This window comes from Crassostrea angulata, chromosome 7, assembly GCF_025612915.1.
Source record: "Crassostrea angulata isolate pt1a10 chromosome 7, ASM2561291v2, whole genome shotgun sequence".
Taxonomy (NCBI): Eukaryota; Metazoa; Mollusca; class Bivalvia; order Ostreida; family Ostreidae; genus Magallana; species Magallana angulata.
The window spans coordinates 931872-959401 of NC_069117.1; the positions used below are offsets into that span (position 1 = coordinate 931872).

Below are 27530 nucleotides of genomic sequence, written 5' to 3' on the forward strand. Positions count from 1 at the left end.
AACAGGTTGTCCAAATGTTTTCAGACTGGGAGATACATACCTGCTTTTTCATCACAAGTCACTAAATATTTCATAATCATAATGATGTTCAAAGTTGTTTAGAAATTCACACACAGAATTCAAACTTTCAACTGACAGAGCTGTAAACTATTAGCTTGGTGCAGAACTTTGAATCAACCATAAAAAAGCAGGTTATGTTCCAAGTAAGATCATATTTAGTAAAATAAATTTCAGTGATTAAAAAAGGAATCTCTCACTTCGCCCCCATCTTAATTGCTACATGTATTTACTTAGTGGTACATTTAATATGTTCTCTTACTTATGAATATTAAATGACAGTAATGAAAAAAATCTTTCAAATTTCACTGCATTTACAAAAAACAAGAGAGGCCTTCGTCCAACTTCCTTGAGGCATTCACTCTCAATACTGTTTCATTAATTGAAAGTTATGCACAGATTTGATGTCTGAGAGCTCCTAAATCACATCTGATGACCTTCATTTTTGGCTGCCATTGACCTCTGACCTTAGTCAATCAATGTAATGTGACAGTCAGACTGGTTTGAACACCAAGGCCAGATAGCTCAGTTGATAGAGCACCTGACTTGAGATTCAGGAGACCTTGGGTCAAAACTTTGTCTAGTCCATCAATATTTCTCCTATGCCTTTACAGTACTAAGGTCTTGGTCCTTTTAATACTCAAAAGATAGTTTGTTACAGACACAGGCTGTAAACCACATGGCTCTGATAAGCTCAGGTATGAATAAAGCAGAAGTCAATGTCATTGTTTAGGAGTTTATTAAAAACTACGCACTGTTCATCAACAGGACAGTCTCCAATGCTGACCAATATCTTACAATGGCACACTAATAGTTCAGTACTGTCCAACAGGGAGGATTCAAAACGGTTCAGCTCAAGTAACAATTGGTATGTATGTATCTAATATATATATATATTAAAAATCAATTAACAAAAAAGAGAAATTTTATAACATAAATGACTATTGCTATATACAACAACATAACAAAGTAACACAACTTGTCCCATCAATCAGAGCCCTCATTCTATTGGATGTATCATTTGTATGTCATTAAAAATTAGCAGGAACCAACATTCTATTGGCTGTACATGTGAGTCCATAAAACAAGGAGTTATCCTGTTGGATGTAAATACAAGTCCCTAAACCCTATATGGTGACAGATTTAACACTGCTCCTAGGAATGAACAAGAACTGAGTGCATAAAACCCCCTAGCATTTCATTCCTAAAATTCCCATCTCTAGAGAAATCTGAAAAGAGTCCTACAGTGCTGGTCAGTGGCTCGGGGAGGGAGAGTCCTGCTTTTTGATGGAATTACTTCCTATAGGGAACCACAGTTCCACAGCCTCTGATAAATAATAACAGAACATAAAACTACAGGAAGTTGGTTAAGTACCATTACTATTGTACATCAAAAGGAATTATGTTTATTTCACAAGGAACTAAAATTGGTCATTTAATATGTGTATATGACTGTGTGAAATATGAATAAATTAGTGAAAAAGACTAACCTCACCCACTCTTTGCTTTTTAGAAAATGAAATAAAAAACTTTTTTTGAAAAATAAAATAATGATTCTAGCAGTTTAATCAACAGATTATATTTGTGGTATTTACTGTCAACAAACACTGCCTCTTTCATGGGGCACCTGTTGAGAGCTTACACTGAAATATACAATATAACTGTCACTGTGTGGCCTTCGGTTTCTTTTAAATGCACTACCTTACACAGCATATTAGTTTTGGTGATAGATGTAAATTAACTTTTGATACATAAACAAAATGTCTGAAAATGGAAGCATCAGTAAGTTTTGGCCAAGGTCTGAGGAAAATGGGATCTATAAAAATATAACATTTCTGTATGGAGGAAATAGATTTCCATCTCATCTAAAGTATCAACAATTGCATGAAATCATTAGTGTACACATTATTCAAGTATTGGTCATTTACATTCATTATAAAAACAAGGTGTGATAAAATGAAATAAGCAAACACTAATACTGGTGTGAAGCGACATAGGCTTTGAGCAAACTCAATACGAGTACACTCACACAAAAACATAAACCTACGAAGGTTCAGATTTAGGCACTAAGAATACCAGGAAGGAGAATAAAGATACCGATTACAACTCATTTTAAAACATGATTTTAAATTCAACAGTAAAACTGGATGATCGCGAAGTTCTGGGACCTGTTGATTCATTTTGCTACACACTGTATCTGTGACATTTCACTGATCATGTAAATGTACCTAATTACGCAGTAATTATAAGTTAGCACCTTCCACACTGCTTTTTGTCTGCTAATTAAAGAGAGCCATCTTATGATCTTTACAAATATGTACCGGGTATGTTTATCAAGTAAAATAAAATGATCCTTGAAAACATAATAAACAGGGTTTTTTTTTTTCTTAATGGATCACAAATTCAACTTTCATTAACCAGGAAATATATTTTGAGTTAGAAGTTAAAAACTAAGCATTGTAATGATACAGATCCCTGAGGACTTCGCTATATCCAAGAATATAACATATTTGTATTGAAACAAAAGGAGTTTTTATCTATACAGGAATCAATTCATTTACAAACTTTTTGCATTGAATACCAAGAGTAAACTCACATTTTTGCAAAATTCTACAAAATAATTTCATCTATACACAAGTCACATGACCTAACAACCATATTTAGCAGGACAACCACCAGCGCCCCCTAGCGGTGGGAATTCACTGAGCAAATACAAATCTTTGGCTTTATCAGGTTTTGTCGTTATTTATGGTTTCATTTTTTGGCATAATCAAATATTATCAAAATTTGTGGCAAGATAAACAATTGTTCTATGAGCTTGTCAAAAGCACAATATAAAAAACATTAAAATACATCTAATAAGAAGCTACTTCTGAAACAAACTGAAGACAGAGGAAGTATCAAACAACATCATTTTCCAACCACTGAAGCAAAAAATGAGAAAAAGATATTTTTCAAATAATAAAATTTCTATGACCATTAACTGGCATACAATTTTGTGTACAAAAAATATATGTATAAAGAGAAATGTTGAAGTATTACCAATATAAGCTTAGCACTCTTCATGGGAAAAAAACAAAACAACCAGTATTCACTGTGACACTTATACGATGTATCGGTTTCAACCAACCTCCACACAACCTGGCTTCTGAACAAAGTTTTTATAATATAGTGGATAAGGCAGATCATAATGTTTAATATAATTGTTGTTACAAGGCCACCTTCTTTTTTCATGTTTGCTCCCTATGGGCTATGTGTAGGTTTGTGTATGCATAGATTATAGAAAATCAACTTTAATAGGTGAGTGATGAAATTTTACTTTAAACCTCTCTTAGTAAAAAAAAAAATAAGTTTTTTCAATATACGATGCTCAAATGTTAATAAAATATTTGGGTTGGGTGCTATTTTTAAGTTCATTGAGAGTAAACAGACTGAAGGTGGCCGACTTGTCAACATGACATGAAAGCTTACATCTACACCTTGCATTTGGTCGAATATATTTCTTGTCAAAACAAATTACAGGATCAAAAATTCACCAGTTCAGTGATATATATAAAATATACGAAAAGTCAGAAAAAAAACAACAAACAAATATTTTAAAAATTCTTGAAAAATTATCCTTTACAACTAACTGAGACAGTCAACAAAACGATTTCTTTACATTTTGTGTATTGCGTACTACCTTCAGATTTGGCAGGTGTGTGTTTATACTTCTTTAATTGTGTACAACCTGTACTGTGTACACGTACACCCTTGTACATGTGTGTTGTTTTTCCTGCATTACCTGTGCATTCCTGTTGATGTAATACATACAATAGTCTAATCATTGTGAGAATGGAATCTGTGACAGAGCAAGATCCCCGTCCCCCTGACATATAACACGACCAGCCACGGGTCACTCCTCCAGGGCCTTCATCACTTCCATCATATAACAGTTCTATGATCTTGATTTCCTTCTGCCATAAGGGTATACCAATCCATAAGGGTAGATTGCACGGATCATTATAAAAACTACCAAAATGACAGATATCCGCAACAACTACCAAACACAGAACCTGCAGGGTAATGTTAATTGGACTATGACTGCAGCCTACCACATTCACTACCACCCACCACACACACACTGCCACAATCACCACACACACTGCCAGACTCATGCGGCATAAAAATACCACACACACCACCCAGAAATACCGATCACACACCACACACACACAGCCTGCCCTCTACATCACACAATGGAACTGTTCAGCGACCCGCGACCTGCCGTCATGCTTCGTCGTGTTTGCGGTCGTTTTGGACCTTCGACTTGAGGTCATGGAGCCCCTTGGTCTTGACGAAGTCTATCTCCTTGTACTCGGTGGGGGTGCTCTGTCCAGGGTTCTGGACAGAGAGACTGTGGCTGTCATTATCATTGTAAGGATTGTCCAATGAAAGCTCTAGGTACTTCAGTTCCATGTCCTGTTTGTTGGGGGCAGGAGGAATGTCCCCCCATCCTTTGGACCTCTGTAAAAAAAAAACCCCACAACAGTCAGTGTCATTTCAAAAATTCTTAAAAAGGTACTAATCAAATCAAGTTATTTACAAAAGATTAAATCCCAAACAGGTTACAAACTCATGAATTGTGGATTAGACCTGACTCTTGAAACTGTTGCACTACATTGTTGAACTTTAAAATTGTGAAAGAAAAAAAAGAAATATTTTTGGGAAAAGTTTATTTGTGAATCAACTAAGTCTCATGTATCTTGATGCTTTAACCCTGTTATTAAAATCTTAACCTTTAGTTTTCCTAGATAATAAAAGAATAATTCTAGAAACTACTAACTGATGATACTGAGTCATGACATTTTACAATAAAATCACAAAACTGGGACCTCTGATGTCTTACAAGATGGCATATCAATTTCACTGCAATAATCTACCTAAATCAAAAAAAGGATAAAGCCCTAGTTACAGAGAAAACAGGTCAATTAAATGTCAATGTGGGCAACATCCTACAGGTTATTAAAGTGCATGAGAATGAGATGAGGCGAGTCTGTTTTGTCCAGGAAATTGGATCTCTGTGATTCTGCCTGTTAAAAGTAAGTCATTCAAAATACAACTAGAGAGTCTAACTTCCTGGATCAGTTTGTTTCTCCTTTCATATCCTCTCTGTGCTGCCGACAGACAGAGTGTATCTTGGCTGTATCTCGGAAGCGATTGATTTCTGTGAATATCACAGCCACATCAACACGACAGGACACTCAGTAACATGGGAAATTATTTCCTAACATACAGATCTCTCCAAGAGGAAAATGGAATTATTCCATGCCTAAGGCAGCAGACCTATATTTCTATGACCTATGACATAATTTGGATAATAAAATCTGCATTGGGTATACCATCTGCATATTATCTATATACTGCATATTTTATAGCTGTAGCAACTAAAATACCACCACATGTAACATGGTTTCACTAAAAGAAGCAAGATGCCACTTCATGTAACAAAATAACCATCACGTGAAACAATATATCACACGTAATAATATACCTAACAATATATCTAACGGTTCAAAATGCATGAAGATAGGTAATATCATACCAAACTTTAAATGTTCAGAATTTTGAATATAGTTAAAACACATAGACAAAAAATATTGAGCAGTTCTGATTGTTACAAGTGAAATTATCAGCCCTTGTTATACCATTGCTGACTGAGGCAAGCCCTGATCATCAATGTCCGTCACGGGAGGAGAATTTCATTTCAACATCAAAACCAAGTATATTCTTATAGTATCAAGACAACAAACTTTAATCACTTTCTTCAATATGGTAATAATGAATGTCAAAGTAATTCAGAGCTACAAACAGTGCAGGTTTAACTTTAAAATGTACCAATGCAAACTCAAAAATGAAGATAAAAGTCTAAACATATATTACATAATAAAAGATCATCCTTATTTAGTATAAATAAACAAACAGGGAACAGAGGCGGGCCATGCCAACATGCTAGGAGGATTCTCAAAGGTACTTCATAAACATGCACATTATAATTCAAGTGAAGAAAATTTGTAAAATTCCTCTCAATTTGAGAAACAGCAATTTCATTGGATCACGTGAAGTTATAGCTGAGCCTCATAGGTAATGAACTAAATTTTCAAATATTTCCAACTTAATCCTAAAAATTACCCAGGTTAATGGTGAGACAGAAATAACAGAGAACGTGGGGAAATAAAACAAAGCAATTTCCCATTGGTTTGAGCATAATACATAATTTCAAATTTAAACAAAATATTAACTGCTTTAAATTAAAATAATTTGTCCATGCAAAAGACCAATGTAGTTTTTTTTTTGGGGGGGGGGGTTCATTTTGCATACTTTTTAAACTACATTTTTAAAATAAACCGTGTGCAGTCCCATTGCGTGGTATGCATACCCCAGTTAGTTTCCACATCAATAGCTATCATTGAACTTTATACTGGTCTTAAAATTGATACTTTCATAAATACACTTTCAGAATAAAATCTTATTCTTTCCTATCTTTCCAAATGTGGGCAACTTTGGACCCCATTTCCCCATTTTCTGTTATGCTTTTCATATTTAGTATCTCTGAAATTAATCTTCAATTGAGATACAGAGAGATAAATAAATCAGATAGCTCTATATAGAGACACATGCCACACAGGAATGGAGGATATCATGCATTGGAGTAAGTCAGGCTGGAAGGGGGGGGGGTGTTTTAAATAAACCATGCTGCATCAAACTGAAGGGTTATAGTCAGACTAATGGGTACATTATTATAAAGACAGTGCTACTGGCATGCCCCCTTCTGTGGCCCCACCTGTTCGGAGTAGTAATACGGCATCATGACCTGTTTGGGGTCCACTAAGTAGTCCTCATCTTCCTCAGAGCTGGTCTCCATGTCTGGGTGCCTCAGGGGGGAGGGGAGGGGTGGGGCAGACTGGTTTGACCTAAAAAGAAGGAAAGTCAAAAGGTCAATGACATAATATTGTGAATGGAGAAAATTTTGGTGGGAATTTGATTTTGTTTATTTGGTTGATAACATTTATTGACAAAATTAAATTCCCTAGGAAACTTTTAAATGGTTATCTGCTTGCCTATGTTTACATTTTTTAAAAACAATATCAAATCCCTAAAAAAAACCATTTTGGATCACAGTCAAATGAAAGAAATCTCATCCCACAACGATTTCTGCTCCAACTGTACATTGGGTTCAAAGATCTCTATGTGTTCCTTAGTGTTATCAAGATATTTTACTTTCCAAATAAATATAAAAGAAAACAGATTAATTTTTTGAAATGGTTTGATAATTCATTGGAGACTTACATAAATGTTAATACGTTTTGAGTAAAGTTTGAACTGTGTATTGTAATCTAATTGTGTCATAGTAAACTCATTGGTTATTACAATCTGTTGTGATTAAGAACATCACCGACCGAGAGATGATTGGTCTTTAATCAACCAGTAGTTCACCATGCACATATCAACAGTTTATAGTTTTATTTATTTTTTTTGTTTTACCAGTTGAAATAGAAATTGAACATTCAATTTTCATACAATTTAGAGAGAGATAAAGATATGAGTTCAAAAGATGTGGAAATTAAATTGCTATAAAATCTCCTTGTTTTCACTCATAAAAACATGACAAAAGATTAGGTCTGAGTAACTGCATAAACAGCTCCCTGACAGTTTTTAATACAGGATATTTCATGAATTCAACATAAAACAGAGGTTACTTTAGTTCAGGTGATTTTATCAACGTGGTGAAATCTCAGGGCTATAATATAACAGTGACAATGAGATGTGCATGTCATCAGACTCCAATGAAAGGAGACAGACTATAGGGCATTATTACACAATCCTTCAGTTTTTATAATTAATTCAAGAAAAAAAAATCAAATGTAACAAGAACTGCAAAGAAGAAATGAAATATTAAATAGAAAGAATTTTTTGGGGGAAAAAATAAGTGGAACATGTTTCAATGCTGAATAAGTCAAAGTGCACAAAATGCTGACAATTTGTAAAATTGTACCTAATATTTGTGGGAGTTGCATCCCCTTCACCTGAAATAAAAGGTTAGAGAGTGAGTTACTTCCCTTTATCAGGGGACAGACAGGTGACAATACCCAGGTAATGACATGTCAACGATGGGGGGTCAGTCATTTCTAAACCTATCCATTGGCAAAGTTCTACCCAACAAAACAGAGAGTTGATAAATAGTTAGATCTGGTCATCATACATGGTTTGTAGCTGAATTTTACTGATGTGATGGGTGTGACTTTCAGTATTTATATCTCAATGTAAGAAATGCGGGATACAAATATCTACTTCTTTAAGGTGAGTAAGCTTTCAATATCTATATCAACTGCTGATATTGATAGGGATGTAAAACAACAGTACAGCTTCTGTTGTTAGGGGATTTAGATAAAAGTAACTATGTGAGGTGTAAGATATCAGTCATTATGTGAGGTGTAAGATATCAGTCATTCTGTGAGGTGTAAGATATCAGTAACTGTGTGAGGTGTAAGATATAAGTCATTCTGTGAGGTGTAAGATATCAGTCATTATGTGAGGTGTAAGATATCAGTCATTATGTGAGGTGTAAGATATCAGTCATTATGTGAGGTGCAAGATATCAGTAACTGTGAGGTGTAAGATATCAGTAACTGTGAGGTGTAAGACATCAGTCATTATGTGAGGTGTAAGATATCAGTCATTATGTGAGGTGTAAGACATCAGTCATTATGTGAGGTGTAAGATATCAGTCATTATGTGAGGTGTAAGATATCAGTCATTATGTGAGGTGTAAGATATCAGTCATTATGTGAGGTGTAAGATATCAGTCATTATGTGAGGTGTAAGATATCAGTCATCATGTGAGGTGTAAGATATCAGTCATTATGTGAGGTATAAGATGTCAGTCATTATGTGAGGTGTATGGTATCAGTAACTGTGTGAGGTGTAAGATATCAGTCATTATGTGAGGTGTAAGATATCAGTCATTATGTGAGGTGTAAGATATCAGTCATTATGTGAGGTGTAAGATATCAGTCATTATGTGAGGTGTAAGATATCAGTCATTATGTTAAGTGTAAGATATCAGTCATTATGTGAGGTGTAAGGTATCAGTCATTATGTGAGGTGTAAGATATCAGTCATTATGTTAAGTGTAAGATATCAGTCATTATGTGAGGTGTAAGATATCAGTCATTATGTGAGGTGTAAGATATCAGTCATTATGTGAGGTGTAAGATATCAGTCATCATGTGAGGTGTAAGATATCAGTCATTATGTGAGGTATAAGATGTCAGTCATTATGTGAGGTGTATGGTATCAGTAACTGTGTGAGGTGTAAGATATCAGTCATTATGTGAGGTGTAAGATATCAGTCATTATGTGAGGTGTAAGATATCAGTCATTATGTGAGGTGTAAGATATCAGTCATTATGTGAGGTGTAAGATATCAGTCATTATGTTAAGTGTAAGATATCAGTCATTATGTGAGGTGTAAGGTATCAGTCATTATGTGAGGTGTAAGATATCAGTCATTATGTTAAGTGTAAGATATCAGTCATTATGTGAGGTGTAAGATATCAGTCATTATGTGAGGTGTAAGATATCAGTCATTATGTGAGGTGTAAGATATCAGTCACTATGTGAGGTGTAAGATATCAGTCATTATGTGAGGTGTAAGATATCAGTCATTATGTGAGGTGTAAGGTATCAGTCATTATGTGAGGTGTAAGATATCAGTCATTATGTGAGGTGCAAGATATCAGTAACTGTGAGGTGTAAGATATCAGTAACTGTGAGGTGTAAGACATCAGTCATTATGTGAGGTGTAAGATATCAGTCATTATGTGAGGTGTAAGACATCAGTCATTATGTGAGGTGTAAGATATCAGTCATTATGTGAGGTGTAAGATATCAGTCATTATGTGAGGTGTAAGATATCAGTCATTATGTGAGGTGTAAGATATCAGTCATTATGTGAGGTGTAAGATATCAGTCATCATGTGAGGTGTAAGATATCAGTCATTATGTGAGGTATAAGATGTCAGTCATTATGTGAGGTGTATGGTATCAGTAACTGTGTGAGGTGTAAGATATCAGTCATTATGTGAGGTGTAAGATATCAGTCATTATGTGAGGTGTAAGATATCAGTCATTATGTGAGGTGTAAGATATCAGTCATTATGTGAGGTGTAAGATATCAGTCATTATGTTAAGTGTAAGATATCAGTCATTATGTGAGGTGTAAGGTATCAGTCATTATGTGAGGTGTAAGATATCAGTCATTATGTTAAGTGTAAGATATCAGTCATTATGTGAGGTGTAAGATATCAGTCATTATGTGAGGTGTAAGATATCAGTCATTATGTGAGGTGTAAGATATCAGTCATCATGTGAGGTGTAAGATATCAGTCATTATGTGAGGTATAAGATGTCAGTCATTATGTGAGGTGTATGGTATCAGTAACTGTGTGAGGTGTAAGATATCAGTCATTATGTGAGGTGTAAGATATCAGTCATTATGTGAGGTGTAAGATATCAGTCATTATGTGAGGTGTAAGATATCAGTCATTATGTGAGGTGTAAGATATCAGTCATTATGTTAAGTGTAAGATATCAGTCATTATGTGAGGTGTAAGGTATCAGTCATTATGTGAGGTGTAAGATATCAGTCATTATGTTAAGTGTAAGATATCAGTCATTATGTGAGGTGTAAGATATCAGTCATTATGTGAGGTGTAAGATATCAGTCATTATGTGAGGTGTAAGATATCAGTCACTATGTGAGGTGTAAGATATCAGTCATTATGTGAGGTGTAAGATATCAGTCACTATGTGAGGTGTAAGATATCAGTCACTATGTGAGGTGTAAGATATCAGTCATTATGTTAAGTGTAAGATATCAGTCATTATGTGAGGTGTAAGATATCAGTCATTATGTGAGGTGTAAGATATCAGTCATCATGTGAAGTGTAAGATATCAGTCATTATGTGAGGTGTAAGATGTCAGTCATTATGTGAGGTGTATGGTATCAGTAACTGTGTGAGGTGTAAGATATCAGTCATTATGTGAGGTGTAAGATATCAGTCATTATGTGATGTGTAAGATATCAGTCATTATGTGAGGTGTAAGATATCAGTCATTATGTGAGGTGTAAGATGTCAGTCATTATGTGAGGTGTATGGTATCAGTAACTGTGTGAGGTGTAAGATATCAGTCATTATGTGAGGTGTAAGATATCAGTCATTATGTGAGGTGTAAGATATCAGTCATTATGTGAGGTGTAAGATATCAGTCATTATGTGAGGTGTAAGGTATCAGTCATTATGTGAGGTGTAAGATATCAGTCATTATGTGAGGTGTAAGGTATCAGTCATTATGTGAGGTGTAAGATATCAGTCATTATGTGAGGTGCAAGATATCGATTTCTTTAGCTTTTAATCTGACAAACAGTACTCAATACTGGTATCTATCTGGGGCATGTATCTTAACAACATCAACAATGACTGAGCCCCCCCATTGTTTACATGTGTCCCCGCTCTACTGTCACCTGCGCCTGTCCATTTTGACAAACCTTTTTTCCAGCGTGCCTTGAGAACTACTGGAGCTGGGATGCCGTTTAAAACTTCTGGTCCGCGCTGTGCTAAATATAGTATATGTGTCTTGTTCTGTAAAAAGAAGTCAAGCGGTAATGTGACTGTTACACTGAATAGTGCTTATTAATACCGGTAAAAATGCTTCAAAATTATCTGTACATCTCATACACTGTAGAAACGTAAACCTGTAAAATTTAGACCTTGTTGAACAATTATCATAGAATTGTGTCTCATAATGTCAATAAACTATATGCAATTTAACTGTAAGTCACACTATGAAATAGGCAAACTCTACTGTATTACTATAAAATGACCTGTGAACTGGAAAAAGAAGGAAATATTACATGTTATGAGCAACAAAATATCTTCCATCCAAATAGTATACGTGAAAAATATTGAGAATTCAAAGAATCGGGGCTTATATATGTAGATTTATCCTGGGTTAATAAGTCAGAGCATAAATTACTGCACAATCTGCCACAGAATGACAGGGAGCCCTTCCCTTCCACTGATGCACATGATGAAATGTGTGGCATGCATCACTAACTCATCAATGTCCGGACACGTTTTGATATACCGACGCTGTTTTGTATGTTAAGCTACATACAGAGCTCGTCACACCCAGCACGAGATCCTACAAGCTGTCTGTCAAAATCAACTTATTGAAATTCTGTCACTATAAGCTTGTATTAACTTGTGAAGTTTTGAAGCTATAAATCAAAGACAAAATATTACGTGAGGCAAAGCCCTGTGTGTACAGCTGATCTTCCATAAAAACAGCAAAAAAATTTTTATTCTAGTGAAGTCCTTGCTGTTTCAAACTTCAATTGACGGTGTAAGCAAATGACACTGAAAATATTTCTGCAATATATTTGGCTATTGAAGATATTGAAAATATATCTGCCACTCTGACTAGCTACCAATATCTCTATAGTATGACTACTACCAATTTATCTGTGATCTGACTTGCTACTCTGCACAATTAAGCTCTCCATCAAATGATCTGGTAAATTATAATCATAAATTAGGTAATTTATACCAACAATCAAACTGCACAATCTTAATTAACTAATTCTGTATTAGTTATGAAATCTGCACACAAATGAATAACTACTGCCGTGTTTGGGAGGGGAAATATATTTCTGAGAATTTCAATCTGTATTTTGTGCTGTCAACAAAGGTTTATAATTATGGTATATAACAGCTGTGCACTGACTACCACAGTCGGATTATCCTACATTACAGGAAATAAATGAATTTCCCTTCCAATTCTTTCAAACACATAGCCTTGTTTAAACTAAAAATCAAATTGAAGACTGAGATACTGTATCATAAGACACCCCCTCCTCTTTCAAAGATGAAAACAAATGAACTGAATTACTTGCGTAGAATTTAACAACAGTTAACCACAGTGTATATATAAAATCATCTATTGGGAAATTGTTGCAAGATGGAAACCAGTACAATGAACTGTGTACAGGTATTTGACAGGTGTGACGACAAGCTTACCTTGGTTTGTGGAAGGTCTGGGAGACACCCTGGGGGGCCGGGCTGGAGGGGTGTCATACTCCACCTGGTGGTGACCTCCAGGGGTCATATCCAGGTAAGGGTCATGACCTCCTGACATGTCGTGGTATACACTGTCCGAGTTATTCCGGGATTTGTTTCCCTCCATTGGAAGATAATTGTTCTCACCGTCCACATGTGGCTGCACATAACCCTTGCCGGCATTTATGTAACTGTGGGAGGTGCCAGTTGAACACTTTGTGGGTGGGGGAGGAACACTATTGGGGGACACAGATTTAATGTCACCATTCATTAGAGTACTTGCTTTAGGTCTGTCATAGTGAGTCAGCTTAGGAGGAGGGATATCGTAGGATCCCAGGGAACAATGTTTGTCCAGAGCAGATGGGGGCACCACTTTGTCTAAATCAATCTTAGTAGAAATGTGACTGTTGCTGGGAAGGTTCATATATGGTTCTTGAACATAAGATTTTGGCGGGGGAGGGCGTGGGGGGACATCCCCCATCCTGGGAACACTGGGGTGAGTGGTGGGAGGGACGTCGTACACATCCTGTGACGAGTAGGCGGAGTCCACCTTCTGGCTGTCACTGCTACTGGACCGAGGGGAGCTCGGGCTGTGGTGGGTGGGTGGGGGAACATCGTACGGGTCCTGAGCGTCGTTATGGTCAGGGGTGATCACACGGGGAGGGGGCACCTTGTATATACTGTTTATTCCCCTCTCACAACGTTTTGGCGTATCATAAGTCGATGGGTGAAAAACATCATTGTCCATATCATTGTGTCCCTCCTTGACAGGGGGAGGCGGAGCGTGCTCATCAGGGACATCGTCCACACTGTCCTGACGGTTGGGGCTTGGTTTGTTGCCCGAGCTACACTCTGACAAAGGGAGGTATTCCTCCAGCCAGTTCTGCCTGAGTGTGGGGTGGGGGTCGGTGGGTTGGAGGGTGACAGGGGGCTCGGCTAACACTGGCTTTGTTTGATGGTGTTCTACTGGGAGTGGTAGACTGGCTCTAGGGTTGTCTGTGATCGGTGGAGGAATGTCATCAGCTGGAAATGGGGGAAAAAATTTACTATCTTATATACAAATCTTCTACTTAATCATCTGCCAGATGCTTCAAAAATTTACCGAGTATTTCATATCAAGTATTCATTTATCAACACTTTTTCAAGAGTTTGCCATTGAATTTCAGGTGATAAAAAGATTCTTACTTAATCAACTTACTGTTGGTCAGTACTTTCTGTTGGTTAGTGACACACTTACTGTTGGTCAGTACTTACTGTTGGTCAGCGACACACTTACTGTTGGTCAGTACTTACTGTTGGCCAGTACTTACTGTTGGTCAGTGACACACTTACTGTTGGTCAGTACTTACTGTTGGTCAGCGACACACTTACTGTTGGTCAGTGACACACTTACTGTAGGTCAGTACTTACTGTAAGTTAGTGACACACTTACTGTAGGTCAGTACTTTCTGTTGGTTAGTGACACACTTACTGTTGGTCAGTGACACACTTACTGTAGGTCAGTACTTACTGTTGGTTAGTGACACACTTACTGTAGGTCAGTACTTTCTGTTGGTTAGTGACACACTTACTGTTGGTTAGTGACACACTTACTGTTGGTCAGCAACACACTTTCTGATGGTTAGTGACACACTTATTGTTGGTCAGTACTTACTGTTGGTCAGTACTTACTGTTGGTTAGTACTTACTGTTGGTTAGTGACACACTTACTGTTGGTCAGTGACACACTTACTGTTGGTCAGTGACACACTTACTGTTGGACAGTACTTACTGTTGGACAGTACTTACTACTGGTCAGTACTTACTACTGGTCAGTACTTACTATTGGTCAGTACTTACTGCTGGTCAGTACTTACTAATGGTCATTACTTACTGTTAGCCAGTACTTACTATTGGTCAGTACTTATTGTTGGTCAGCGACACACTTACTGTTGGTCAGTACTTACTGTTGGTCAGTACTTACTATTGGTCAGTACTTACTGTTGGTCAGCGACACACTTACTGCTGGTCAGTACTTACTGTTGGTCATTACTTACTGTTGGTCATTACTTACTGTTGGCCAGTACTTACTATTGGTCAGTACTTATTGTTGGTCAGTACTTATTGTTGGTCAGTACTTACTGTTGGTCAGCGACACACTTACTATTGGTCAGTACTTACTGTTGGTCAGCGACACACTTACTGTTGGTCAGTACTTACTGTTGGTCAGTACTTACTAATGGTCATTACTTACTGTTGGCCAGTACTTACTATTGGTCAGTACTTATTGTTGGTCAGTACTTACTGTTAGTCAGCACTTACTGTTGGTCAGTACTTACTATTGGTCATTACTTACTATTTGTCAGTACTTACTGTTGGGGTTATCCTCCGGCTTCAGTCCACACACACTACACAGGTTCCTCACCCAGGTGGTCATCTGCTCCTCTGTGTCCGTCGCCAGGAAGTAGGTCCGCTCCTTGGACTTATGGAAGGTTTTGATTGCCAGCAGGAAGGGGTAGAGTTCGAGGTCGAGGGATTCGATGATTTGTTCACAGTGCTCCAGATCTATGACCCCCTTCAGTCGTTTACAGTTCTCATCCCCGTAGTAGTTCAGTACGTACTGATGAGGAAGACTACCCTCGGGCTTGAACAGGACAAAGAACCTTCGCTTCCATCGCTGTCAAAGAGAAATCAAAAACTCAATATGTCGCCATTATTATTATATCCACAGAAGAAATGACTGTTATTATCTTCCTCTGCAGTGAGGGGACCATGCAGAAAGAGATTCCCACAGAGCATGAATTATTCACTACACAGCTGTAGATTTCAAAATATCAAAATCCACCGAGAACAGCATGAATATTTGATGGAAAAATAGCCTTTTTCCCTAATTAACATAAATTGTCATTCAACAAAACACTTGAGAGGCAATTAAATTAATTAATATAATCTTGTGTGAATACACAAACCACCACAATCTTGGACCAAATAATGGAGGAAGGTCCGCTGTTACAGGCTTGTAATGTAGCCCTGTCTGAGTCACACAAACTCTTTCTCTGAGTCTGTCTAGTAATTAGCCAGCTCTGGCTACAGTGTTTGTCTCGTAAATTAAGGATATCACAACTTCTAAAGAAAAAGGCAGGAATATCTCCTCCAACAATTAGAAATATCACCAACCCGGATGACTCAGATAGATTTCAGAGTCTGCAGAATGTTTGTTCTTTCTTGAACTGCATATGCTTAAACATCACATCTTTCAAAAACAAATTATTCCAATAAAACCTTGAGAAATTGAAATAAGTCAGATGACCCAAACATCACTCTGGAAAAACACTTTGGTATTTCACCAATGGCTGCATTATGCAAAGTCACATAATCCGCCTGTGCAAGTTGGATAATGTCCCAGCATATGTACACCTTTCTATTTATCTGTGTGTCGAATAGCTTTCCTCAACAAAATCTTGAAAGAGAATATAAATTGCTGTCATCTATAATCTTTGTTAATTAATTCAAGCCAGATGCAAATTTCATTAGTCCCTAAAAAAAAACTTTTAAAATATTCTACACATGAAATTCTAAATTGACCGATTCACTTGAATGCATGTTGAGATATTTCCCTGTAGGTGCATGGCTACTTTTGACTGTACTTTAACATCCGTGATGTTCATGAATTAATGACACCGCACTTAGAGGACTAGAAGAAGCATCATATATCACACCTGTGAACATCACAGGTAAATAAAGACATGGCCATTACATGGGCTGGCTGCCTCCCACCTCGACCAGGTAAACACAAGCTTACATCATCAAACAGGTAAACAAAAGCTGACATCACCTCTGAAATAAGAAATCACAAGTTCAATGAGATCCTTACAATCTTGGTCTGATTATATCCTTGCAATGGACAGATTCACTGGTTCACATAGACCTTTTTCTATCCCTACAATCGACCAATTTCTAAATATATATTCACCAATTCTTCATGACAAATTTTCGTGGAGAACAGAAATACTCAGACCTATTTACAGCTAGTGTAATAATGTGTAGGCATGTCCCTAGTGTAAGAATCTGTAGGCATGTCCCGCAAAGAACAAAGAAAGATGTGAGAGAGAGAGGGGATAAAAATACCGCATTCCTGCTATAATTAGTCTGTGAGTTGTCAGTTTAGTAGGATGTCCCAGAAACATGCTCTGCCAGCCCTTGTATCTGTAGCTACAGCAGCGGTGTACCAAGTGACCGAGGAAATACTTGTCAGCCGCCATCAATTACTGTGAACGACTTCTGAACATAGAGCTAGGATTTGATGTCAGCAAAAACAAACAGATGCTTGCACTCTGCCTGGTATAACTGCAACCTGTATGTCAACCAATACAAGCTGCATATTTCATGAATAAAACAATACAGTTTGTCTTCCATCTAAACTGAAAACCATCTAAACCACTAACAACACAACCTATCCCAACCACTGTAGTACACAGACCATCCCAACTATACTGAACAACCACTGTAGTACACAGACCATCAAAACTATACTGTACAACCACTGTAGTACACAGACCACCCAAACTATACTGTACAACCACTGTAGTACACAGACCACTCAAACTATACTGTAAAACCACTGTAGTACACAGCCCATCAAAACTATACTGTACAACCACTGTAGTACACAGACCACCCAAACTATACTGTAAAACAACTGTAGTACACAGACCATCAAAACTATACTGTACACCACTGTAGTACACAGACCATCAAAACTATACTGTACAACCACTGTAGTACACAGACCACCCAAACTATACTGTACAACCACTGTAGTACACAGACCACCCAAACTATACTGTACAACCACTGTAGTACACAGACCACCCAAACTATACTGTAAAACCACTGTAGTACACAGACCATCAAAACTATACTGTACAACCACTGTAGTACACAGACCATCCCAACTATACTGTACAACCACTGTAGTTCAACCACTGTAGTACAACCACTGTAGTACACAGACCATCCCAACTACCTGTATACTGTGCAAACACCGTACAACCCAACTATTAATATATAGGAGACTACTCTACCCACTGTAGACTATCCAAAACTGTAATACAACCATCAACCCCTTCACCAATTATAAATCACCCATGTTGTTGATTCAATTCCTTGACCTTATGTTGATTCAGTTCTTACAGTTAATACACAGTGACTATTTTATAGTCACTTCTTTATCATATTTAAATAATTATCAGTCACTTCTTAATAATATATATTTTAAAGAGGCACTTCTTACTATACTTGGCATTTATCTTTTAATATCTAAAAATATTTCCCTTATAACATGCATAATACTTGTTAATACGTGAAACACTTAATTCATGGAGTTACTTCTTAAAATACCTGTCAGCATTACCTATGATTTGGAGTTACTTCCTAATAACACTTTACTGTGGATTTTTTTTTTTTTACCTAAAAACTACACTGAACAAAACACACACCTTTTGTTGATTAACCTTCACACCTAATTCTTACAATCATTTAACATGACAATTAAATTAAAACATGTGTTCCCTCAAATACAGCAGGCACTCATTATTCATTTGTCCAGAGGTAACTCGGGACAGTTATGTTGTACTGAGAGAGAGAGAGAGAGAGAGAGAGAGAGAGAGAGAGAGAGGGATATGTTTACATCATACTGACCTTGGCGAGACAGTATCAGTGCCTAACTGGTCTTACACAGGTACAAGCTTATTCCTACCCGGACAAAGTCAGTACACAAACAAACAGTGGTCAAGTAGCTACCCTCATGCAGCACATGAACCTTCAGCCCTCACAAGTTTAAATCTTCTACTCCCATAAGTGACCTGAGAAATATCTACCCTTAATTCCAAGCAAAACACTGTCATAGGCTGATGGCTGGGTGGGCTATGAAGTTAAATGACATGAAAACGACAAATAAAAATAAAACGGAAAACCAGTAATTTAAACAAAAAAGGTCCACCCATCTAAACCCTAAAGAATGAAAGTTGATATAAAAATATTTAAAATTTAAACAAACAAGAAGATTTATATCTACAACTAAAATTCTACTGGACTGGATTTCCCAAATTAAATTTCGGCATTAGACTTACAATTTTTCTTATGAACTAGTACCAGTTCTCTTTATATCAGATCAGAGCATTTACAGAGAACTCACTAGATTGAGCAGCCTTAACTTGTCAGGGTGTCTGAGTCTGTGAGAGTGGTCAATGACCCTGCCTTCATCACCCCGGGATCATCTCCCCCCACCCCATATACACACCACATTTTTAACCCCCACTCAGCAACCACCCACCCCCTGGGAACAAAACAACCAACATGGAGCAGGTTATATCATCAGCGGGCCGACTGTAACTGAGCACCAAACACCTACATGTAGCCGAGGCGGCTTCACATCCACACAAAAAGGCAATTACATGAAACAGATTGTCAGAGTTCAGGAATGCCAGGCATGCTTGTCAACAGGTTTTTTATGTTTCTCTTTCCATTTGAATACCGAAGCCAGCTATTTATAGAGCACAGCAAGGTCCCCCTGCACTGTGTTGTTTACAACTACTTTCACTTTCACACAAGGAAATGTATTTACTTCCTCTCTCACTGTTTGGGAGAACTTGTGCCTTGCACACAAGTTCACATATCGGAGATTGGGGCTATGTTAGCTATTATCTGACATAGGCAAAATCACCTCCCCGGAAAACCATTAAAATAATAGTCCATTAGTCGACAGTGAAATCAAGGCTTGGGTTTGTTTCTCCTTCAGAATAACTTCCTTCTAGCGAGTCAAAAAATGACCGTCCCTTCATAAAAACACAATGAAGAGGAGCAATAAATAAAGAACAGATCATCGATGACGGCCAAGTACCAATCAACCGGCATATACAAGCTGATATTCAATCTCCCTTCATTTCATTAAACGTTGTCATTTTGAATATTTCTGTGTATACCAGTACTTATTTCAAAAATTCCATTTTGATAAAAGGCATCTCATCTGTCAAATTACTACAGTAAATTGATCAGATAATTTGTTGATATTCAATTATACTTTCATATCTGACATTTGTCATATTACAACTTACCGGTGTCAAAAAGGTACATCAAAATACATACAGGTAAGTAAAATCTAATCAACTCTCACAACAGGTATAAAGATAAGTAATGATCCATCGAGAGGAGACATATTAGCTGACCAAGAAGAGGCCAGCAGTGAGGATATGATAGTGAGTGGTAATGAAGACTAGCACCTCTGACTGGTTACTGTCTGGTCACGCCTCACTGATCCATACACACATCTAACATCACCGTAAAACAAAAGCCTTACGTCACAGGAAGGACTGCTCTCTCTGAAACCATTACCTTAATGTACCTCCACGTTCTGTTTGTCAACAAATGCACAGTTTATGTCTTACTACTTACAATCAATAACAATGTGGGGTTTACTTGTTATAACATAAGGTAGGATGGGAGCACAAAGGAAAATAAAGAGAGACAAGGGACCAGCAGAAGGGCCAGTCAGGGTCCAATGAAGGGCCAAAGGCAGGCACACAATAAAGCGCCAATACTAGGGCAATGACAATGTACAATAATTATTAGATTCATATTATTCCCACAACCAGCGATGCCAAATTTATTTAATGCTGACAGTGAATATCAAAATTAGAATGAATTAATCTGTACTAATTAATTAATATGCAAAGTAACTGCTATATAAAGTTATGAATGTGAGCGTGTTCCTATTGAATTACGGTAGATCAGAAGTCATTAATTCAAGTGCTGGATTCCATTAACTCTACAATACCAGAAATAAATATTCCAAATTTGACTGCTCTTATCAGGATTATCTGGATTTTTTAAAACTAAATATAGAGCTGTAATGAACACTACACTGAAAACATTATAACACTTACCGAATCCAAAACAAACGCACAAAAAGTAATAGCATCTAGTTTTCTAAAAATAATTATTATAACGTAATTCAACATAAACAATTATTTCAGAAAATGAAATTTACAAGAAGTTTGTGATGTTTGGTGAACCATATTTGTCAGCTGTCACCAGCATCTCAAGATCGGCTTGGATATAATAAATCATCACTGGGACTGTTCTCCATAGCTAGTATCTACCGAAAGATTGACACGGCTCACAAGTCTAATTCATTCCATGTTCAGAACAAAAAACAGAGCAGTTAATGTAGATTAAATCTGGACGTTTTAATTATCATGCATGGAATGTGTTAATTAGTTCTTCTGATTTCCATTACACATTCGAGGAGAGTTCTGATTTCAGATATTGTACAGAAGTGATCAATCTCCATGCTATTGTTTTGATTGCTGAGGACAGATGACCTACAACATTACTCAGTACCAAAAGTCAGCTCATGCCTTACCAAGATTCCTCTTACAAAACAAAACAAAAGAAACATGCAATATACCAAAGCATTCCCTAAAAATCCAAAGAAAAAAGATCCAAAAAAAATTAATACAAACAAGAAACCACGATAGATGGCCGGACTGAGAAGCAAAGTGTTTGTGGAGAAATTATTACGACGGCATTTTTAGCTGAACTACATCATGTACATGTGTGTTTAAAATTAAAGTAACAGGTACTTTTTATTTATTGCTAGTAATTTAATATCATGTCAAAGGTCTCTGAGTTAAAACTGATTTTCCTTTTAGATACATATTATTGATACTAACAAAGATGGTAACCTTTAAAAGAAATCATAAATATCGTTTATACTTAAAAAAAAAACAAACAAAAAAACGGAGATACCAGGTAGACCATAAGGGCTTTTTCGAAGTAAACTGCGTAATTATTTACACATTAGAATAGAGTGCTTAGGTGTCATGACCAAACCTGAAAATATGTCAACAACAGAAAATGTATGAAAGATCTCAAAATCAGTATCTCTCCATAATCGATCATGTGTTGTGTTTGCTTTGCAATCTGGCCAACTAATATTAGAAATGACTGACGGATATATGCGTGTGCACATTAATTACTTTGTGGAATAAGAATTAATTTGAGTCTGTTAATGAAGATGATCATCTCAAAGTGAATGGGTTTCCATCAGTCATCAGTGGTTATTAAAGAAACTGAAAGTGGAAAATGAAAATAACAAATACACGAGAATAAACTTACTGTTGTGTCCATCACATCGGCAGAAAACTGGTAAAATAAAACACATCATTTTATCAGAAATGCTTTGATTTATCTTCCTTCACTAGCTAGCTAAGACGGTAAAAATCTTGGTCCTTTTACACAGCAGGAAAGATTTTCAAAAAGTAAACTTATGCTACAGGAACCTCTACTTTTGGTCTAATAATCTTAAAATGAGGCTTCAGAAAGAAAGGACATAATAAAGAGCCTCTATTTGATAGGCAGATGTACCCCCAATCTCAATCGGCAGGCTTAATTTCTGTGATTTCTATTGAATGAAGACGCTCTGTACGACAGGTGATGTCTAAGGTGGGATAAACAATACACAAAAGCAGGCCGCCTATCTGAGTGGAAATGACAGATTGCAGGCGTAATATCTCGACTCGTCATCAGCGGTGGACTCGAGGGGGCTCAGCCCTCGGTCAACAAGACAGGTGGTGCTCGGCTCTAACCAGAGACTCTATCTCATGCCATCAATAGAAACGACACCACCCTCCCCACAATCAAGACATTTACCGAAATATAGAATTCTTAAACTTTTGATAGCATTTTTATTACGCTTTTTTTTTTAAATTATTTTTTTGGAGTTCAGTCTGTCATTCTCAATCTTAAGTTCATATCAACTGTCAATTTCCATCCTTTTCTGCTCTACTTAATTTTTGAATTACTGAGTGAAATTATTTTCCAAACATTAATAGCCTTCAGCATAATGTAATGTGTGTTTATTCTTCACTGCCCTGTTTTATCATGGCCTTGATTAAGATACATGAATTGGCATTAGAATGTTGCCCCTCCCTCACCCTTCCACACTTTAGTATGACAGTAGTCTGTGGGGGGTGTTTCACTTCATTAACAATGACTGTACTATTATAGGGGGGGGGGGGGGATGTTTCACTTCATTAACAATGACTGTACTATTATTACAATAGTTGTACAACTCTAAGAGTCTCCTCCTAATTACTGAGCATACTCTCAATATCTATATGAAGAGCACATTTTCAGAAAATGGTTCTATGTATCATATTTATAATTGTCTAATGTGCCCCATCATCAGGCGGGAGACGGTCGGCCAAGGGTTCTACTTATCCTATTTCCAGAGGTAATTCACACCCCATCACAGAGCCATTTAGTACATATTGTAGGAGACCATCAGTCTTGTGTCGGCATCAACAGTACTTAGGAATTTTATATTCATTTCATAATTAATTACCTTCACCAACAATGAAGAATTAACACTGTACCAAGCATAACCTGAAAGCAAGTCCTTCTTAATACGAAGGACTTCTTAATACGAAAATTGGAGTTTCTTAATCAAGATAAAAATACAAGATATTATTGAGCTGCAATAATTTCTACAATTCTGTTGCAATAATTCTACAAATTTGTTTATCTGACATATCCCTCAACCCCCTATAACCCCCTCCCCCTAAAAAAATAAAATTCAAAATGAGGACGGCTCTGGTTTGATGATTATATTCCTGGTCCTTTTCATTCTGTATTTTCCATTTTCACATAGTTTTGCAAAATTACAGTTTTTGAAATAGTATCGAACACGTTATATGACAATTGGTTTAAATAAAGACATAGTCCTTTTGACTAATCACTATGATTTATAATATGTTTTCATGATGACGTCCAATTTTCAATAAATTAACTACCGACAACATACAGGCACAGCGTTTACTCGGAAAACCAGACATTTGTTTTAACTTAATTTTCAAAAAATTTGAACTCGAAAAAAATTTATCAAAACTTCAATCAAATTAGGAAAACCCAGTACATAATGTATCATAATAATTAAGATGAATAATAAAATTACTGAAAAAGTAATAATTTTAAATCAATTTGTTATGATCAATCAAATTTAATCCTAACCTCACTTCCTATAATAATTAAAATATCCTTCTCTTTAACAATTCAAAAAATGATAAATAAAATATCTCAGATTCTCTAAATAAATAACACTTACTTTATTTTAAAAGATTTTTGGAGAAATCTGATACTTAAAAGGTAAAAATAATCTGTTTATAGCTGAAGGCCAAATGGTGAACTTGTTCATGCCCAAATTATCTCCACGGCTGTATAGTTTAAATCACCGTACCCATACCATGCTACCTTAACCAACGTACATAATATATTCCATCATGACAGTGTAAGAATTACATGTACCAGAATACTAATACAATTGCAGATACATCTACAGATATTAATGGTCTACCAGTTATACTAGTATAGGGGTTCACTTGGACTATATAGTGTAACTCTAGTTATGAATATATAATACATGTATCCAAATTTCCTTCTCCCAAGCTAACAACATTTTGTGTTTTAGGTAACTTTAGTAAGAATTCATTGAGGACAAAATAATCAGTGACAAAGATATTGATTCATAATAAATGCATTGCACCTATGTGTTATGATGAGAGAAATAGCCCACATACCTTTGACTTGACGTTACTAATTTTAAATACCTCAGGTAGCACTCATACCTGTCGTGCGTTCAACCAAAACAAGCAGGTAATCATCTCTAATAATCACTGATCAAGTGTTAGAGATTAGCAGCAGTGAAATTTATCTACAAGTCCTTCAGCTTATGTATTACATGGGTCACTCTGTCTTTACGACTGAGGAAGAGAGTCCTAACTTTATATTTAGTGAACATGGGCTATAGGGCTGAAAATTTTGATTGACATTTAAACTCTACTCATTTAATATAAAATGTTAATCTTATTTCAACAAAAGACCTCAATGGGTGGGACAGCAGGCATTGCCTGAAGAAATCTTCTTCATCCCTTGACTCAAAATACTCTTAAATCTCACCCATGCTGAGGCCTGAAGTTCCAAAACTCAGACTGGGCATGTAGACAATCTTACAGTGTGATCTATCTGACAGTAGACAATCTTACAGTGTGATCTATCTGACAGTAGACAATCTTACAGTGTGATCTATCTGACAGTAGACAATCTTACAGTGTGATCTATCTGACAGTAGACAATCTTACAGTGTGATCTATCTGACAGTAGACAATCTTACAGTGAACAGTTCTGTCAGAGTGACTCCTCTTGGGCATGCTGTTATCGGGGCTCAGTTGATCAATCAGACACTCCCCCTTTCTGTCCACACATAGCTACAGCTACTGGGGGTGGGTGGAGGGGCATGTACTGGGAATATGTGGGTGAGAGCAGAGTGCATGACGATAATTGACACTGCTTTGCAGTTGTTTACAACTATTCCAAAACACTGCGGGTGTTAGTGGGTAGTGATATAGTTATATCAAATTAAGATTAACACAGAATCGAATTGGAACCAAACCTATTCCAATACTTCTGACATTTTGATTTGGAGGACAAATTATATTAACTACTCTTAAATAAGGCAATCCCGCTGAAAATTAACTCGGTATTGCATGAAAATTAGCTGGACAAATTCAATGGTACTTTTGCACACAGTTTCTCGGTGTGAGTCAACTTTGCTTTGTTACTTATAAGCTTTAGTGTCAAGCGTTTAAATATAGCTTAAACAGTCATGAAACACTTGACAATGCCTTTTCCTTTCAAACTGATATTTAGTTTTATAACAATCAATTTTTCTATTCTGTTAATGACCTGCCATATGTTTGAGTCTGCAAGTGGATGCTCTGCTCCCAATTGACTTAATAAACTTGAATGGCATTAAATTACCCCAATTCTCTACACTGCATACCCCAAGTGCTTCGGATCCACTTATTAATAAATATGAGTACCCCTAAATGTCACCGAGGCAATGAACATGGACATTATCCATAAACTCAAATAGAACAGTTCATCCATATTTTTCTGCTCTCCTAAAACCTCCCTACAAAATCACATGTTTCAATAGTGTGTAGACAGAAAAAAATATAGCTAGCTAGTTTATAATGGAAGATCTACGTGACATTTTAACTGATCACCAAGTGGATTATGAACCTCTTAACAAACTTAAGAAATACTGCTCTGCCATTGTTAAAGTAGAAAAAAAGAACGAATTGAAATGAGAGAATTTAAAGTACTGTACTGCTCTTATTTTTCTACATAAGACTTAGGATAAACAGCTTTTAATCCAATCTACAAAATTCCAAATAGGCAGTCAATTTTCTGTCTAAACATGTTATAAGGCTGATCAAGATTAAATACTTTGGCCTTTCAGTCTGTATGTCAATAAATAATATTGAGGTATTCTGACAAGGAAAATATCGTCTGCTGTGAGAAGAATCTTCTCTTAAGACTGTCTCATAAAATTGTCCTTGCAAAATTTAGTAAAGAATGAAAATTGAATTTTTTTTAATTTGCTGCAGCATATTATTAATAGCCTCTATAGTGTAATAGTTATTGTACTTACTGAGTAAAGAAGCACAAGAAATGTGCATAGACATAACTGGTCGTGAAGAAATATCATCAAGTATTGTATAAATAACATCTTCAAATATCTGTTTAATTCTTCACATATTGCTTGTCCTTAGACAACTTACATTGTTGGTGTAAGGAACAGAATGCTGATGAGTTTATTAATGCTTCCATATTTCTTTTTTTTTTTTTAATTTGACATATACCTGACAAAACCAACAAGTCAGTTATCTTAAATTAATCCATATAATTAAAGATCGTATAACTACTCTTATCATATTAATTTATTTATCAAGAAACAAGTTATTTGCTCTTCTAATTAATATACATATTTTACACATTTCATGAGGATGAGCCTCAGAAATAAAAAGTAAAAAGTTTTGGGAAGAGAAACAAGGTTTTTTGAATCTGTGAGGTTAAACAAAGCAACTTAAAAACAAAAACTAGCAAAATGACATCAATGTCAAGTGAATACAAAAACGCTTACAGCTCTAAAGATTTTCCAGGCCCCTGTCAGACGGAATTTCTTCTCTGGGGGCGATTTGACCATCCATCCCGAATACACTACGTTAGCTATCTTGTTCATTTTTCACTTTCTTTCCGGCTCCCTGATTCCAACATTTATCCCGATGACGATATCCAAAATAAGACCATGTTTACGTATCAACTAATCATTTCATCTCATCATCTTTTTCAAGAAGATACAGGAAGTGTACAAATATTGTTTTTCTGCCAGACTCAATAATGGCTTCTTAGTAGTGCCCGGAAATGCTCCG

At 36.4% G+C, this 27530-nt stretch overlaps 1 protein-coding gene across 9 annotated transcripts; it reads right to left on the reverse strand.

Moving 5' to 3' along the window:
- Positions 1–779: 779 nt before the first annotated feature.
- LOC128156786 (GRB2-associated-binding protein 1-like) lies at positions 780–27521 on the reverse strand. Of its 9 annotated transcripts, none has more exons than XM_052819081.1 (7): positions 27242–27521; positions 22375–22401; positions 15571–15874; positions 13180–14241; positions 8093–8123; positions 6911–7010; positions 780–4563 (listed from the first exon to the last, which is right to left on the reverse strand). In XM_052819081.1, the coding sequence occupies exons 1-7, from the start codon at positions 27338–27340 to the stop codon at positions 4327–4329; spliced, it is 1860 nt and encodes a 619-aa protein (XP_052675041.1). In that variant the 5' UTR covers positions 27341–27521; the 3' UTR covers positions 780–4326. The 9 variants fall into 9 exon arrangements, with proteins under 9 accessions (XP_052675041.1, XP_052675040.1, XP_052675039.1 ...); XM_052819080.1 differs by having other exon boundaries at positions 6881–7010; XM_052819079.1 differs by lacking the exon at positions 8093–8123 and adding an exon at positions 11649–11742.
- Between the last annotated feature and the right edge of the window lie 9 nt (positions 27522–27530).

Excerpts from the sequence above, each read along its gene's own strand:
- LOC128156786 (XM_052819077.1), bottom strand. The coding sequence starts at position 27,340 with ATGAACAAGATAGCTAACGTAGTGTATTCGGGATGGATGGTCAAATCG. Across the intron at positions 14,242-15,570 it reads GCCGGAGGATAACCCCAACA|CTGATGACATTCCTCCACCG; the intron begins GTAAGTACTGAC and ends CCCCATTTCCAG. Across the intron at positions 7,011-11,648 it reads CAAGGCACGCTGGAAAAAAG|GTCAAACCAGTCTGCCCCAC; the intron begins GTTTGTCAAAAT and ends CCTTCTTTTTAG.